We start from the raw sequence: 16,867 nt of genomic DNA, 5'->3' as shown, positions 1-16,867 counted from the left end.
TCCAAACCTGGCTGTGGGATGGGAAACACTTTAAATCTGTGCTCTCTGGTTTTCTCTCCTTTTACATCCTGCAATAGTTTCTCCCCATCCACTGTCCGTACTCCTCAGAAATTTGAAAGCTTCTGGGCTTGTTTCTGGGCTTGCCCCGGGGGTTGGAATTGGGGTCTCTTGCTTTTCTGGAAATATGTAAATGATCAAGACTTTGCTGTGCAGGGGACAATTTCAAAATTTACATACAACTCAAAACTTGGGAGAATCATAAACTGACTGTGAAGATAGTGTAGAACTACAGAAGGACGTGGACAAATTGGTGGAATGGGTGGACAAATGGCAGATGAGGTTCAATGTGGAAAAGTGTGAGGTGATACATTATGTGGAAAAGAACATGGAGAGACAGTACAAAATAAAGGGCAAAATTCTGAAGGCTGCTCAGGAGTGGAGAGACCTGGGTGTATCTGTACATGAGTCATTAAAAAGGTGCTGGACAGACTGAGAGCTTTTCATGAAACATGCAATATTCAAAGTTTCATTGATAAGGGCATAGAGTGCAAAAGAGCAGAGTATAAGGTTATAACAAATCTCTTAAGGACACTGGTTAGACCCCAGCTGGAGTACTGTGCAGAGTTCTGGGGTCTGCAGTTTCGGAAGGGTAGACAGATTTCAGGGATGAGAGCGTTGTTATGAAGAGGGATTGGAAAAGGTGGGACCGTCTCCTTTGGAGAGAAGGGATGGGATAAAAGTTTTCAAAATCATGAGGAATATGGGCAGAGTGAATGGGGAGAAATTATTCCCGCCTGTGAAAGGATCAAAAACTAGAGGGCACAGATTTCAAGTGTTTTGTAAAAGAAACAAATGCTTTTTCACACAGAGGAGTGGTCAAGGTTGAGGACGTGGACTGTCTGGAAAAGTTGTGGGGCATTTTCAACTGAGACATTCAATCGGACATTGGATAATTATTTAAATAGAAACAATGTGCAGGGTTACAGAGAAAGGCAGGAGATTGACATCAAGTCAAAATACCGAGCAAGATAGTACTGACACATTGGAGGAATTTCCTCCTTCTGCCATTGTATTCTTAGACTTTGCCATTTTACTTACTCTTCACTCACCTTCTTAAGTCACTGAATTAAGGACGCTTTTAAACTGAATTCATCTGACATCCATCCATCATATAATGCCTTTCTGCTTAATAGACTGTATTTACTATCTCCCTCGGGATCTGAGGGAACGTTTTGGTTCTGTTGCTTTTCCCTCCAAACAGATCATACCAAGCCTGGACCTGATACATCACTTCCTTATAAACACCCCCCAGTTTGGCGCCATTTTACCTGGATGTGATGCTTTATCACCCCTCTGAAGTTAGCCCTCCCTCTGATGAGAAAATTCCTTTCCCAGACTGGAAGCGACGGGCTCAGTTTGCAATCTCACACACTGCTGCTGCAGCAGCATTTACTATTGCTTGGTGAACACATTCTGTGACTAGTGAGCTCACACACCTGCTCAGATTTCAGGTGGTCAGCTCTCAAACAGGCAATTCCCCCTGACATTGATAACTTCTTAGGAATCACATTTTTAAAACCAGATAGACTGGCTAAAACAAACAAGAAAAACATACTGCAGGAGGTCAAAACTATGACACTTACCATTTCCAAGAACTGCCATTTCGCATAGGACTGCTGATATTGCCTATAGAGTGTATGATTCTCATAGTCTCTCTCATCTGTCTGCTTCAGAACTGGAAATTACAATACCACCCGGTTCAAATAACAGCGTGTCCACAGCCTAGAGCAATATCCTTCATTTACCAGCTCTGGTCATAAACAAACAGTCCCCTGTCAAACAGTTCCTCTACTGCAACTGGCATGTCCGCAGAATAAGAGGGTCAGAAATTACGTTAAAAATTAAACCACTCTGCTGAGGAGGTGGAGCTGGTTGTTTCAGTCAGATGGTACGAGACAGCAAGCTTCAGGGGCGGGATTCCACCCGGAACAAAAGGGAAGGAGGAAATATTTTCACCCAACCTCTTACAGTCCAACAGCAGAAAGGTAGGTGAAGGAAAGCACAGTCTCAGAGCAAACCAGCTCCAAATTAAACCAGCACTTTGTTCGGCAGCATAAAACCTCAAGTTTAATCACTGGCACAGAAGTCTGTGAACACAAAACCAACAAGAGACAGCGACTAGGTAGCTCAGGCATCAGGATAAGAAAGTGCAGCATTAGCCCAGTTACCAGTCTCAATTAACCTCCAGTGGGTGAAAGAGAGAGAGAGAGACACGCACAGGGGGGACATTCCCCAAATCATTGTGTAAGCGCCAAGGAACACAAACAGAACAGCCCGCCGTCAGTTATGGGCTGGATCCGAGTGAGAAACTTCCTGTATCAGGAATTTTGAAATGATCCTTGAAAGTGAAACATCGGTTTGAAAAACACATAAAACTCAAATTCAAAACAAACCAAGAGGTGGGAAGAGGCAGGGAGAAAGTGAGGGAAGAGGGCTGAGCAGACGTGGAATAGGGTAAAACCTTCTGACACTGACAGCTACAGACACTCCGCACGGAGGCACAGACAGCTACAGGCACTCCGCACAGAGGCACAGACAGCTACAGGCACTCCGCACAGAGGCACAGACAGCTACAGGTGCTCCACATAGAGGTGCCAAAGGCTACAGGCACTCCACACGGAGGCACAGACAGCTATAGACACTCTGCATGGAGGCGCCAAGGGCTACAGGCAATCTGCACGGAGGCGCAGACAGCTACAGGCGCTCCACTTAGCCGCCCACAGCTTAAAAGCACACGGCCCAAAAACATATACAATACAACACATTGACAATACTGTGGCTTTAAGAATTGTATTTTGTCCTGGTGTCTTTTCACGAAGAAAGGTTGACAGAGAGAGGTGACAAGCAGTCTATGCAGAAACCTCTCTTTGACAATTCTCCCCCTGGAGTAGAGTTGCTGAAGAGATGATCTATTTTACTGAACTTGCCTATACCAAGGGTGTGTTTTTAGGATGTTACTGTATTGGAACATTAACTATTTGGTAGTTAGATAATCTATTATTCTCTTATCTTTTCCAATAGAGTTGTTATTCCAATTTCTTCTTCTTAATACATTCCAGGCACCCACCATGCTCTGGGTGAAAAACTTTCCCTGCACATCTCCCCTAAACTTTCCCCCTCTCACCTTGAACCTGTGCCCTGAGAAAAAGCCTCTGACTTTCAGCCCTGTCTATGTCTCTCATACTTCTGTAGACCTCGATCAGGTCCCCCACTCCAGCCTCTGTCTTTCTAGAGAAAACAACCCGAGTTTATCCAACCTCTCCTCGTAACTAAAATCATCCAGACCAGGCAAGATCCTGGTAAACCATCTCTGCACCCTCCACAAAGCGTCCACATCTTTCTGGTAGTGTGGCAACCAGAACTGCATACCATATTCCAAATGCAGCCTAACTACAGTTTTATCCAGCTGTAACATAACTTGCCAACTTTTATATTCAATACCCGGCCTATGAAGGCAAGTGTGCTGTCTGCCTTTTTGGTCACCTTATCCACTTGTGTTGCCCCTTTCAGGGATCCTAAGAGTTCTGCCATTTATTGCATAATTCTATTATGTTTGGGATCTGACAATAAAAATACTTTGATTAATCCAGACAAACACACAGGGAGCAAGTGATACAGAAAAATAATGCACAGGCCAGAGTCACTTGAGGAACAAAAATTCAAACATCAGATGCAGACAGGAACAAGAACAGGTTAAATACCTTCGGAGACAAAGGCAGGGTTTTGGAGTAATGGTCTCAGCAGCTTTGACAAAAGAGGGCATTCTGACACAAGAGATGCCTAGAGAAGGTGGCAGACAACATCCTGAACCAAACACATTGGTTTAGTGTGTTTTACAAAGATCTCCTCTCGTTCTGTAAATGTCTAAGATTCAACAAGTAGACACTTTGAAAGGGAGCTGGAAGCTGGAGAATCAAATGTTTGGCAAAAGAAAAATAAGAGAGATTTCCATTAAAAACATGTGGCAAATCTTACTCGACATGGTTAAACTGAAATCAGTGATGAGGGAAGCCCAGGAAAAAGGAAAAAGAGACTTGTGATGTGGTCACACCAGACTTCAACTCCAGAATCTGCGAGGGAATTGGAGGGCTCTTGTGGTAGTATCCCTATCTCAGGTGCAGGAGGTGTGGCTCAAACCCCATCCTATATGAACAGCCCAATTTAAATATCAACAAGACAAATCAGAGCAGTTCAGGTCATTTGGTAACCATGGGAATGGCCTCAACCGGCACCTTGGGTTCATGTCACACTACAGGTGAGCCCATTGCACTACACACACACACACATACACATACACACACACACACACACACTCCCACACACACCCTCTCTCAGACTTATACCCCTTTACACTCACATACACACACTCTCTCATAGACACTCATAACCTCCACACCCACCCCTCACACCTACATGCACACATAAGTGTGTGGGGTGAATTTGTACTTTCAGAGTTACATTTTATTTTGCTCAAGAACTGCATGAATCCATATAAGATTCTGTAAATCCATTTTTTAGATTGGAATCAGTCTGACCATTGTGACACAGACAGCCTCACAGACAGCTGACACCTTCATCACATTATCTGGGCTGACATGACTCCAATTGTTAAAGTTCAACTGAAAATGAAACTTTTTTAAAAAATGTTTTGCGATTTACGTATAAAAGAACTGAAACCAACATGGTCATTCTAAAAAAAATGAGAGACTTAACAAACAATCCAGGTCTTTTTCAATATATAATTTCAGTTACACCACACTGTAAACTTTTGCTATAAATTCTGTGTCTTACAATCTTATTCTCCACAACCACCTGATGAAGGAGCAGTGCTTTGAAAGCTGTTGGATTATAACCTGGTGTCATGTTATTTTTAACTTTGTCCACCCAGGTCATTGGAGACTGACTTTTTTTCTCCTTCTGGGATTACAAACCAAATCCTGTACCACAGGTGGTGGTGTGGACTGGCTCTCTAAGGCAGTTCCCTGAACAGTACCACTCCCTCTCTATAGCCCCATGGTCCTGATCATTGCACCATTGTGTTTGTTTCCTTCCATGTGGAAAGGGATTGTTGTCTCCATTAGGCTTCCAGGCAGTAGATTCCAGACTATTAATACCATTGTGTAAGACTAAAATAACCAGCAATTATACAGCCTCCGTTTTGCAAACCCACTGCCATTGTGTCAAAATCCATCCGGGTTTGATGAACTAATCTGGATGATACAATTAAATGAAGCAAAGGATGACGAGAAGGTTGTAAATAACCTTAGACTGGTCACACAGAAAGAAAGATAAGCTTTGGATATTTGCCTCATCTCAAAAAGGAGGTAAACTCTTGGGTGGGGAGGGGTGGAATATCTGAACACTGTCTGCAAGGAGGCAGCTTCAGCAAGATGCAGTCCAGGTCATGTTCCTTGCCCTGAAAACTGCTCTAAACTGCAAAAAGGAACGAGATACAACCACACACCTTCGCTTGGCTGATTAACCTTCACTAATGCTGCAAGATTCTTTATCCATTTAATGTATCTCGACTGAGCTGAGTGAGATACATACTGGCTGATAGGAGTTAGTGTTGTGGGATCGCCTGAAGATTTCAAAGTTGAAATGTAGCCATTTGCAGAATCAGGCAGCTACTTGCCATAGGGTTTTATGGTTCTTCAAAAACCCAAAAGGCATTTGGTTTCTAGTTCCAGTCACCTTCCAGTAAACTCAGCTTTCCTTACAGATAGTTACAAGACCATTTGTTTCTTCGTTATTTGTGGTTACACCTGACAGAACAGGGGACAAGAAACTCCTTATTGTGATTTTATTGTTGCACAGTAGTTTTTGAAATGTATTTCCTGGTGTTTAATTAGACATAATAAAAGCACACAAAACACACAAGGAAACACTAAGCACTTGCTTCAGACTTCCGCAACAGGGATAAAAGACTGAAACTACTTTGGACTAGTTTTCATTTCCTGAATCTATCTATTAAATCACTGCCAGCCAATTATCGAATTCCCACACCAGGATAAAGCTCGGTTGTTTCACATCCTTTTATTCCAGCGGAGAGGTTAGGAAGGTTCGGATGGTAATTCCCACCATGGCAAGTCCCTGATCTCAGATACTACGGAGGCATGGAGCAGTTACAAACCTGTTCCAGGTCAGAGGAAATATCACAGGGATAGTACACACCTTCAGCCAGTCCATATCCCAGGAAGCCAAATCAAACTGAATAAGCAGAGCTGCGACACAGGCAAAACGTTGATCCAACCCCATCAAACTCTTAATTAGATTATAGCAATCTCATTTCCTCACATAACCTCGCTTTGCAACACTCCATCTTTTATGGACGATGACAAGTATCAGGTGTTTTATCAGTTAATAACAAGGTTATGGAAAGTACGCAACTGTCTTGAAAAAAAACCGGCAAGATGCCAAGCGAGATTCGCAGATAACATTTAAAAAGAAAAATAAAACACTTGGTGAAAACAGTAAGTGGTAAGTCAGGGAACAGGTTTGGCCTTAATGGACACCAAAAGGAAAATTAAGTTTTAAGTGAGCATTTTGTTTTGGTCTTCATAAAGGAAATGTAAGGGTTAGACTAAAACAGGAAATGGAGGGACAGTCACAACAATAGCCAGGAGGGCATTCTAGAACCATTCATATCACTCAGGAAAGGGGAAGACACTGGGCCCAAGAGCAAAGTGCCTCAGTTACTTAAAGAAGCTCCAGGGACACTCTGCACAATGTTTACTCTTGTACGAATATTTGAAAAAGGGAGGGGAGGGAAGAGAGTGAGAGAGCGAGCACGCGAGGCAGAGAGTGCGAGATAGAGAGTGCGAGTCAGAGCGCATGAGACAGAGAGCACAAGACAGAGCGTGTGAGAGACAGCGCGACTGAGAGAGAGCACAACAGAGAGAGAGCGCGCAACAGAGAGAGAGAGAGAGACAGAGAGACACACACACAGACATCATCATGAGTGGGAATTCCCCTGTGTTATGAAGATGTGGGTGTACTTTATCTTTAAGAGTGTTAAAAGCCAGAAAAAAAAACTACCTGACTACACCAAGTGTTCTGAAAAAAGATACAATGTAACATGCTCCAGCTACTCGGGTAGCTGGTTGTCTGGAAATGACAAAACAGATTTGAATTAGGCCAATCAGTTTAAATTATACCCTGGAAAATACCAAACTCCAATCCAGTTTGAATTGAGTATATTGAGAATCTTAAAAGCCAATGACACAATCTGATGTTTTGGGTGTATAAGGCCGGGGAAAATTGAACAGTTGAGGGGAGAACTACAAAGCCAACGACACTTGCACACTGCCGAGAGAAATAGCTCTCTTAAAAAGGTACCTTTAAAGGAAAAGGCATGGTACTGTGAAGCAGAATCCCCATGAAGAAGAAGACAGGAATACAGAGAAAACTGAAAGCTGCCTGGTTTTGAGATAAGAAGTGTTGTTCTGTAAATTTTAATCAGGAGTTTTATCAGACTAGTATTGTAGAAGGGGAAGGTAAAAGGTAGGTTAGAGGAATGACTTGTAAATAGTGGTTAGTTAATTATTCTCTGTTATACTTGTAAGAAATAAAGTTATTAATTTTACTTTAAATAGTGTTTAGCCCCGTGAATTTTCACAGATTACTGCATGGGACAAATCTTTTCTGTGTTGCGGGTTTAAATTAGCAGAGGGGTTTACCCCATTTTGTAACACCTGGGAATTAACTGCAGTAAGTTGGATAGAGTCATAAGCACGGAAGCAGACCCTTCGGACCAACCTATCCATGCTGACCATAATCCCAAACTAATCTAGTCCCACCTGCCTGCCCCTGGCCAGTTTCCCTCCAAGCCTTTCCTATTCATGTACTTATCCAAATGTCTTTTCAACATTGTAACTGTACCCATCAGGAAGTACATTCCACATGCAAACCAATCTCTTCTGTAAAAAAAAATGCCCTTGTATGTTTTTTTAAAATCTCTCTCCTCTCACCTTAAAAATGTGCCTAGTTTTCAAATCCCCCCCATCCTAACAAAAAGGCAACTACCATGAACCCTGTCTCCACCCCTCATTATTTTATACACTTCGATAAGGTCACCCTTCAACCTCCTACGTTCTAGAGAAAGAAGTCCCAACCTTTCTTTGTAACTCAAACCTTCCATACCTGGCAATATCCTGGTAAGTCTCTTCGAATCCCAAAATGGAAGAGCTATGACGGAAAAAAAGCGTCACCAGGTTTGGAGAGGTGTATGATGATCGAGTGGAGGAAGGTCAGTTGTATGTAGAAACCCTCCACCCAGCACATGTTCCTTTTTTGGAATGATTAACTGAAGCAGACATTGAACTGTTAACACTGGGTGTCCAGGAGAGTTTTGCAATTAGAAAATCAACGTGTTGCGTGTTGTTACGGTGCACTGTTCTATGCTGCTTTTTGGAATCAGTTGGAGGGAGAATGGGAGACGGAGTGTTATCAAAGATCTTTTGAGTTAAAGAAATTCCACCTGGCAACCACCGAAGGATTGCGCTGCAGAGTGTTTAAACACAATGCAAGTGCCAAAAGCAGAGGGAACATCCAGAGCGTGCAGAGAGAAAGCACCTTGCCTCACGCTCTCTGTCTGCATTTCTGTCTTCCCGTGCAGGAAACAGACAAAAACAAACCAAGAAAGCTGAAAATAAAAAAAAATTGTACCAGACAGGTCCTAAAGGATACTGCGTAATCCAAGATGGAGGTTGGGAAAAATTTGTAGCTGTAACAGCTGTTCCTTTTTTGAGGTATTTTAGGCGCTGGAGGGGATTCCCTCCAATTCCAGAAGCAGCAATTACTGTTTCATATGCTGTTGTAATGGTTTTGGAATTTTGGAGTAAAAACAGAGTCAAACAACGGCACTTTTAAAACGAAGAAAGCCAAACAAAGGCAGCAAGGACATGGTCTGGAAGGGAGAGCGTGAAAGAAAATACACAGATAACTGACAGCAGTGAACCTGTACAGTTACTGCCTTTACTGTTTGAGTTCATGTATCACTGGACATGGGAGTGTGTCTAAGAAAATTTAACAAACAGCAAAATTCACAACTGATCTTGGAGGAACCTGTTTGGGAGAGATGACAGCACAGAAACAGGTAAGTAAATAGTTTTAAGTATAGCCTTGCTGTAAATCTACAATAGTGAGCACAGTGGGTTCTTTCTTGATTATAGGTTTTTACTGGGATCTGTCTCTTGACTTAAAGTTTAAAAACGTAAGCCAGAAGTATTAAGTTAGCCTGGAGCAGTTTTTTGTAGAGCAATACGACGGTGCTTTTTCTGGGTCTGTAGATTGGAAGGAGCAAAATGGCCTTTAGGAAAGTGATATACTCTTCTTGTCAGAAGTGGGAGTTTCGAGATTGTTTACGGGTTACTGAGGATTATATGTGCAATAAATGTTGTTGGTTGCAAATCCTGTCAGATCGAATGGTTTGGTTGGAGCGACAGTTAGAGACAATGAGGAATTTACAAGAGCTAGGGGGTGTGATGGACAGCAGTTATAGGAAGGAAGAAAAGCCACAGATACATTCAGGTAGATGGGTTAACTCCAGGAAAGGTAGGAGGAGTAGGCAGGTAGTACAGAAGTCTTCTGTGGCTATCCCCATTTCAAACAAGTCTGCTGTTTTGGGAAATGTAGTGGGTGATGGCTCTCAGTGGAATGGAGCATGAACAGCCAAGTTTCTGGTATCAAGACAGCCTCTAATCTAATGAGGGGTACACCAGGTTCCAAGCGATTGATCATGTTCGGGGACCTCCTGATGAAGGGCTTTTGCCCGAAACATCGATTTCAAAGCTACTTGGATGCTGCCTGAACTGCTGTGCTCTTCCAGCACCACTAATCCAGAATCTGGTTTCCAGCATCTGCAGCCATTGTTTTTACCATGTTAGGGGACCCTCTACTCAGAGGCAAAATCAGACGTTTCTGTGGCCAGCAGCGAAAAATCAGAATAGAGTGTTGCTTCCCTGGTGCCAGGATCAAGGATGTCTCAGAGAGGATGCAGGATGTTCTCAAGAGAGAGAGGGACCAGCAGGAGATCATTGTACACATTGGAACCAATGACATAGGAAAGGAAAAAGATGAGATTCCGAAGGGCGAATACAGAAAGTTAGGCAGGAATTTTAAAAGGAGGTAAGGAGGTCCTCAAAGAGTAGTAATACCTGGATTACTCCCGGTGCTATGAGCTAGTGAGGGCAGGAATAGGAGGATAGTGCAGATGAATGCATGGCTGAGGAGCTGGTAAAGGGGAGAAGGGTTCACATTTTTGGATCATTGGAATCTTTTCTGGGGTGGAAGTGACCTATACAAGAAGGATGGATTGCACCTAAACTGGAAGGGGACTAATATACTAGCAGGGAGATTTGCTAGAGCTGCTCGGGAGGATTTAAATAAGTAAGGTGGGGGATGGGGATCCAGGGAAATAGTGAGGAAAGATCAATCTGAGACTGGTACAGTTGAGAAAAGAAGTGAGTCAAAACAGTCGAGGCAAGAAGGAACAAAGCAGAGAACAAGGTAGGACTGACAAATTAAACTGCATTTATTTCAATGCAAGAGGCCTAACAGGGAAGGCAGATGAACTCAGGGCATGGTTAGGAACATGGGACTGGGGTATCATGGCAATTACAGAAACATGGCTCAGGAATGGGCAGGACTGGCAACTTAATGTTCCAGGATACAAATGCGACAGGAAAGATAGAAAGGGAGGCAAGAGAGGAGGGGGAGTGGCGTTTTTGATAAGGGATAGCATTACAGCTGTGCTGAGGGAGGATATTCGTCGAAATACATCCAGGGAAGTTATTTGGATGGAACTGAGAAATAAGAAAGGGATGATCACCTTATTGGGATTGTATTATAGACCCCTTAATAGTCAGAGGGAAATTGAGAAACAAACTTGTAAGGAGATCTCAGCTATCTGTAAGAATAATAGGGTGGTTATGGTAGGGGATTTTAACTTTCCAAATATAGACTGGGACTGCCATCGTGTTAAGGGTTTAGATGGAGAGGAACTTCTTAAGTGTGTACAAGACAATTTTCTGATTCAGTATGTAAATGCACCTACTACAGAAGATGCAAAACTTGACCTACTCTTGGGAAATAAGGCAGGGCAGGTGACTGAGGTGTCAGTGGGGGAGCACTTTGGGGCCAGGGACCATAATTCCATTAGATTTAAAATAGTGATGGAAAAGGATAGACCAGATCTAAAAGTTGAAGTTCTAAATTGGAGAAAGACTAATTTTGATGGTATAAGGCAAGAACTTTCGAAAGCTGATTGGGGCACATGTTCGCAGGTAAAGCAACGGCTGGAAAATGGGAAGCCTTCAGAAATGAGATAACAAGAATCCAGAGAAAGTATATTCCTGTCAGGGTGAAACAAAAGACTGGTAGGTGTAGGGAATGTTGGATGACTAAAGAAATTGAGGGTTTGGTGAAGGAAAAGAAGGAAGTATATGTCAGGTATGGACAGGATAGATCAAGTGAATCCTTAGAAGAGTATAAAGGAAGTAGGAGTATACTTAAGAGGGAAATCAGGAGGGCAAAAAGGGGACATGAGATAGCTTTGGCAAATAGGGTTAAGGAGAATCCAAAGGGTTTTTACAAATACATTAAGGACAAAAGGGTAACTAGGGAGAGAATAGGACCCCTCAAAGATCAGCAAGGTGGCCTTTGTGTGGAGCCACAGGAAATGGGGGAGGTACTAAATAAGTATTTTGTATCAGTATTTACTGTGGAAAAGGATATGGAAGATATAGACTGTAGGGAAATAGATGGTGACATATTGAAAAATGTGCAGATTACAGAGGAGAATGTCTTGAAACACATAAATGTGGATAAATCCCCAGGACCTGATCAGGTGCACTCTAGAGCTCTGTGGGAAGCTGGTGAAGTGATTGCTGGGCCCCTTACTGAGATATTTGTATCATCGATAGTCACAGGTGAGGTGCCAGAAGACTGGAGGTTGGCTAACGCGGTGCCACTGTTTAAGAAGGGTGGTAAGGACAAGCCAGGGAACTATAGACCAGTGAGCCTGACATCGGCGGTGGGCAAGTTGTTGGAGGAAATCCTGAGGACAGGATGTACATCTATTTGGAAAGGCAAGGACTGATTAGGCATAGTCAACGTGGCTTTATAAATGGGAAATCATGTCTCACAAACTTGGTTGAGTTTATTAAAAAAGAAAGAGGATTGATGATAGCAGAATGACAGACGTGGCCTATATGGACTTCAGTAAGGTGTTTGACATGGGAGACTGGTGAGCAAGCTTCGATCAAATGGAATACATGGAGAATTCACCATTTTGACACAGAACTGGCTCGAAGGTAGAAGACAGAGGGTGGTGCTGGAGGGTTGCTCTTCAGACTGGAGGCCTGTGACCAGTGGAGTGCCACAAGGATTGGTGCTGGGTCCACCACTTTTTGTCATTTATAGAAATGATTTGGATGTGAGAATAAGAGGTATAGTAAGTAAGTTTGCAGATGACACCAAAATTGGAGGTGTAGTGGACAGCGAAGTTGGATACCTCAGATTACACTAGGATCTTAATCGGATGGGCCAATGGGCTGAGAAGTGGCAGATGGAGTTTAATTCAGATAAATGAGAGGTGCTGCACTTTGGGAAAGTAAATCTTAGCAGGACTTATACAATTAATGGTAAGGTCCTAGGGAGTGTTGCTGAACAAAGAGACCTTGGAGTGCAGGTTCAAAGCTCCTTGAAAGTGGAGTCACAGGTAGATAGGATAGTGAAGAAGGCATTTGGTAGGCTTTCCTTTATTGGTCAGAGTACGGAGTACAGGAGTTGGGAGGTCATGTTGCAGCTGTACAGGACATTGGTTAAGCCACTATTGGAATATTGCGTGCAATTTTGGTCTCCTTCGTATTGGAAAGATGTTGTGAAACTTGAAAGGGTTCAGAAAAGATTTACAAGGATGTTGCCAGGGTTAGAGGATCTGAGCTACAGGGAGAGGCTGAACAGGCTGGGGCTGTTTTCCCTGGAGCGTCGGAGGCTGAGGGGTGACCTTATAGAGACTTATAAAATCATGAAGGGCATGGATAAGATAATGAGACAAAATCTTTTCCCTGGGGTGGGGGGGAGTAGAAGAGGGTCCAGAACTAGAGGGCATATGTTTAGGGTGAGAGGGGAAAATATAAAAGAGACCCAAAGGGTAACTTTGTGACACAGAGGCTGGTATGTGTATGGAATGAGCTGCCAGAGGAAGTGGTGGAAGCTGGTACAATTGCAACATTTAAAAGGCATCTGGATAGGTATTTAAATAGGAAGGGTTTGGAGGGATATGGGCCAGGTGCTGGCAAACGGGACTAGATTAGGTTGGGATATGTGGTCAGCATAGAGGAGTTGGACTGAAGGGTCTGTTTCCGTGCTGTACATCTCTATGACTCTATCACTTTACCTGATCGATCAATGATTGATGAATGACCATTAGCCAAAAGACAACAGCATCTCATCAAAATCAAATGAGCAGAAAATAACTGTATCATGGGATCTGGATGCTTGATTTTCAGAATTTTGTTTACCTGGTCTGTAATCTGTTTCCATCCACAGTCTGGGTGACAACTGGTCTGCTTTTTGTAATCATGATTGTGTGGGTGCGCGTTTAGGGTATTTGAAGGGGTAGAGTCAAAGTTGCATAAATTAGAAATCTTCTCCTTAAAGTCCATAAGAAATCGGATAGGAATAGGCCATCTGATAACCATCGATTCTCCTACTGACCAAGAATTCATCCGTCGCAACCTTTGAAATAGAGAAGCTTACTGCCCCCCCAAATAAACAGTTTTATTTTTATAGTTATGACAAAAACAAAACCCAATGTGAAGGTGCTGGTGTTGGACTGGGATGAACAAAGTCAGAAGTTACACAACAGTTCAACAGCAGCGCTTCGAAAGCTTGGGATTTCTAATAAACCTGTTGGACTATAACCTGGAGGCATGTGACTTCTGTCAAAAAATAAATCTTGTATGACTTGCTTTTGTTTTGAGTAACTCGGCGAAAGTAAGGACTGCAGATGCTGGAGATTAGAGTGAAGAGTGTAGTGCTGAAAAAGTACAGCAGGTCAGGCAGCATCCGACGAGCAGGAGAGTTGACATTTCAGGCAAAAGCCCTTCAGCAGGAATGAGGAAGGGTCAGTCGGGCAAATCAGCTATTTTGATGGCCTCGTTGGGATTTTCCATTCTGAGTCAGCACGCGGAATAGTGGAGCTGATCAACACCACACTCCTCCCAGTTACACTGGGATGTATGCCACAGGTTATATAGACCTTGCAGTGTTCTGAAGCCCCAAACAGGAGCAGCAAGAGTCACATCAGGTTTTGTCCCCTTTCAAAATTCTCTATTTCAACTAGAGAGCACAAGAGGAAAAAAAAAAGAGATTTTCTGTGCCTTTCGGAGTCTGAGACACCAACAGGCAGCGAGAATGGCAGACAGATATCCTTACATGAAATGGAGGAGCCGGTGTGGGACTGGGGTGCACAAAGTTACGAATCACACAACACCAGGTTATCGTGCAACAGGTTTATTTGGAAGCACTAGCTTTGGGAGCGCCGCTCCTTCATCAGGTGATTGTGGAGGTTCAGATTATGCTCGCAGAATTTATAGCCAAAGGAGTCAATCGTCATGGAGATGTGATCCAATAAACAATCTTAGATTAAAACTTGCATCTTTGATCTGTAAATCCCAGAACTTCTTTTAAATTGCATTCTCAAGTTAGCTCAGCTTTTTACACAATAGGTGTGAAGTCTGTGTTCCAATGCTATGGATAGTTTTAGAGTTTTACATGGATTTATGCAGTTCTTGAGCAAAATAAAATGTAATTCTGCAAAAACAAATTCACCCCATAAGCTTGCATGTGTGCGCGACAGAGCGACAATGTGTAAGAGGGTGAGCATGTCAGTGAGAGAATGGGGGGAGGGGGGGGGGGGGAAGGTGTATGTGTAGGCATATGAGAGAGAGGGGGTCTGCGTGGGTGTCAGTGTATGTCAGGGTGCATGTGTGCGCGCACATGCATGATCATGCAGTGGAGTCACCTGTAGTGTGACATGAACCCAAGCTCCCGGTTGAGGCCCTCCCCATGGGTACCAAACTTGGCTATCAGCCTCTGCTTGGCAACTTTGCATTGTTGCCTGTCCTGAAGTCCACCTAGGAGGATGGTCCCTGAAGCTCTGAGACCAAATGCCCTGGACCGCTGAGGTGTTCTTCAACTAGGAGGGAACACTGCCATGGGGTGATCGTTCTGCGGTATCCATTCATCAGTTGTTGTAGCGTCTGCTCTGTCTCACCAATGTACCGTGCCTTAGGGCATCCTTGCCTGCAACGTATGAGATAGACCACAGTGGACGAGTCACATGAGTACCTGCCACGTACACAGTGGGAGGTGTCCCCACGTGTAATGACGTTACCACTGTCAATACTCTGACATGTCCTGCAGCAGCTGCTATGGCAGGGTTGTATGGGGTGTTGTCCTGAAGGCTGGGTAGTTTGCTCTGAATCATGATCTGTTTAAGGCTTGGTTGTTGGTCAAAGGTGAAATGTGGAGGCGCAGGGAAGGTCTTGGCAAGATGCTCATCCTTATTGATAATGTGTTGCAGGCTGTGAAGAACATGGCGTGGTTTTTCAGCTCCTGGGAAGTAATGAACAACGAAGGGGACCCTGTCAGTTGCAGCTGTGTCTGTCTCCTGAGGAGGTCATTACGGTTTCTTGCTGTGGCAGATCAGAACTGGTGGTCGATGAGTTGAGCATCGTAGCCTGTTCTTACGAGGGCATTCTTGAGTACTTCCAAGTGTCCATCACGTTCCTCCTCATCTGAACAGATCCTGTGTGTGTGAGTAGGGCTTGTCCATTGGGGATGGCTGTTTTAATAGGTTTTGGGTGGAAGCTGGAGTGTAGCATTGTGAGGTTGTCTGTGGGTTTGCGGTAGAGTGTGTGGTGCTGAGGTGTCCATCCTTGATGGAGACGCATGCGTCCAAGAACGAGACAGATACTTAAGAGTTGTCCATGGCATTCTGAAGGTGGGATGAAACTTGTTGATATCACTATTTCAGTAACTCCTCACCATAGGTCCAGACATTGTCTCACTTTTGTTGGGCTAAATGTTGAATAATATCATTGAGAATTGATTATCTGCTTCTCCAAATAACGAATTCATCTCCACAAAACACGCACATCTCAACACAAAGGAGAGTCTGTTCATAGCTCCAAACCCCATCCTATTCCATGGAGTACTGATTAAAGGGGAACGCTCAGAAACAATCAGGTGTTTGTTTTCACTAAGACTCATCCATAGAGTCAGGTGGTGTCAGGAGAGGCCATCTGAGAATTTACCCACACATGGTGCAGTGTCTGTCCCCAGCTCCAGATTTCAATTAAAGTTCAAAGGAACAGAGACTGGGAACAGACACCAAGCAAACAGGGAGTGCCCGCTGCTCACATTTATAGTTTATGTTGTCAGAAAAAAAGGTGAACAAGGAAATGAAAGCCTTTCACTTTTTGAAAACTAAACCAATAAAAATCAGAAAGCTTTTATAAGGAAGAAATGAGCTCAGACACAATGGTTCTCCCCTCCTTGATCATAACATCCACCACTTAAGCATGACATTTAATTCCAGGAGTATTTTGTAAGATATGCTGAAGATCTCTGCCTGACTGTTTTGCCGTTTATCCAATAGCTTTTTCAAAAACAGTGATATTTTGCATCAACAGAAAATTACCAAAAGGTCCCTTACTTTTTGTTAGACAGAGTCCCATCTCCATTTGGCCGAATCTGCAGAGAATCTTCAGGTATCTGTGTAATAGCAGGGGCTTGT

The 16,867-nt window shown here is 43.5% G+C and overlaps 1 protein-coding gene across 8 annotated transcripts in view; it reads right to left on the bottom strand.

Annotated features, from left to right (window-relative positions):
* LOC140486903 (NAD kinase-like) overlaps nt 1-16,867 on the bottom strand; it is a 109,295-nt gene that overhangs the window by 30,851 nt on the left and 61,577 nt on the right. The window contains exon 1 of one of the 8 annotated variants that reach the window (XM_072586002.1): nt 1,644-1,928. The exons of 6 other annotated variants lie outside the window; for them this stretch is intronic. Coding sequence is in view for 1 of the 2 variants with exons in the window: in XM_072586003.1 (XP_072442104.1) it covers nt 1,644-1,720 (77 nt within the window). In the remaining variant the exon portion in view is untranslated. Of the gene's footprint in view, nt 1-1,643; nt 1,929-16,867 lie in introns of those variants that run through there. One more of the 8 variants, XM_072586003.1, reaches the window with a different exon arrangement.

Source organism: Chiloscyllium punctatum, chromosome 16, assembly GCF_047496795.1.
Source record: "Chiloscyllium punctatum isolate Juve2018m chromosome 16, sChiPun1.3, whole genome shotgun sequence".
Taxonomy (NCBI): Eukaryota; Metazoa; Chordata; class Chondrichthyes; order Orectolobiformes; family Hemiscylliidae; genus Chiloscyllium; species Chiloscyllium punctatum.
The sequence above is the reverse complement of the archived record's forward strand: the minus strand, read 5'-3'. Positions and strand labels throughout refer to the sequence as shown.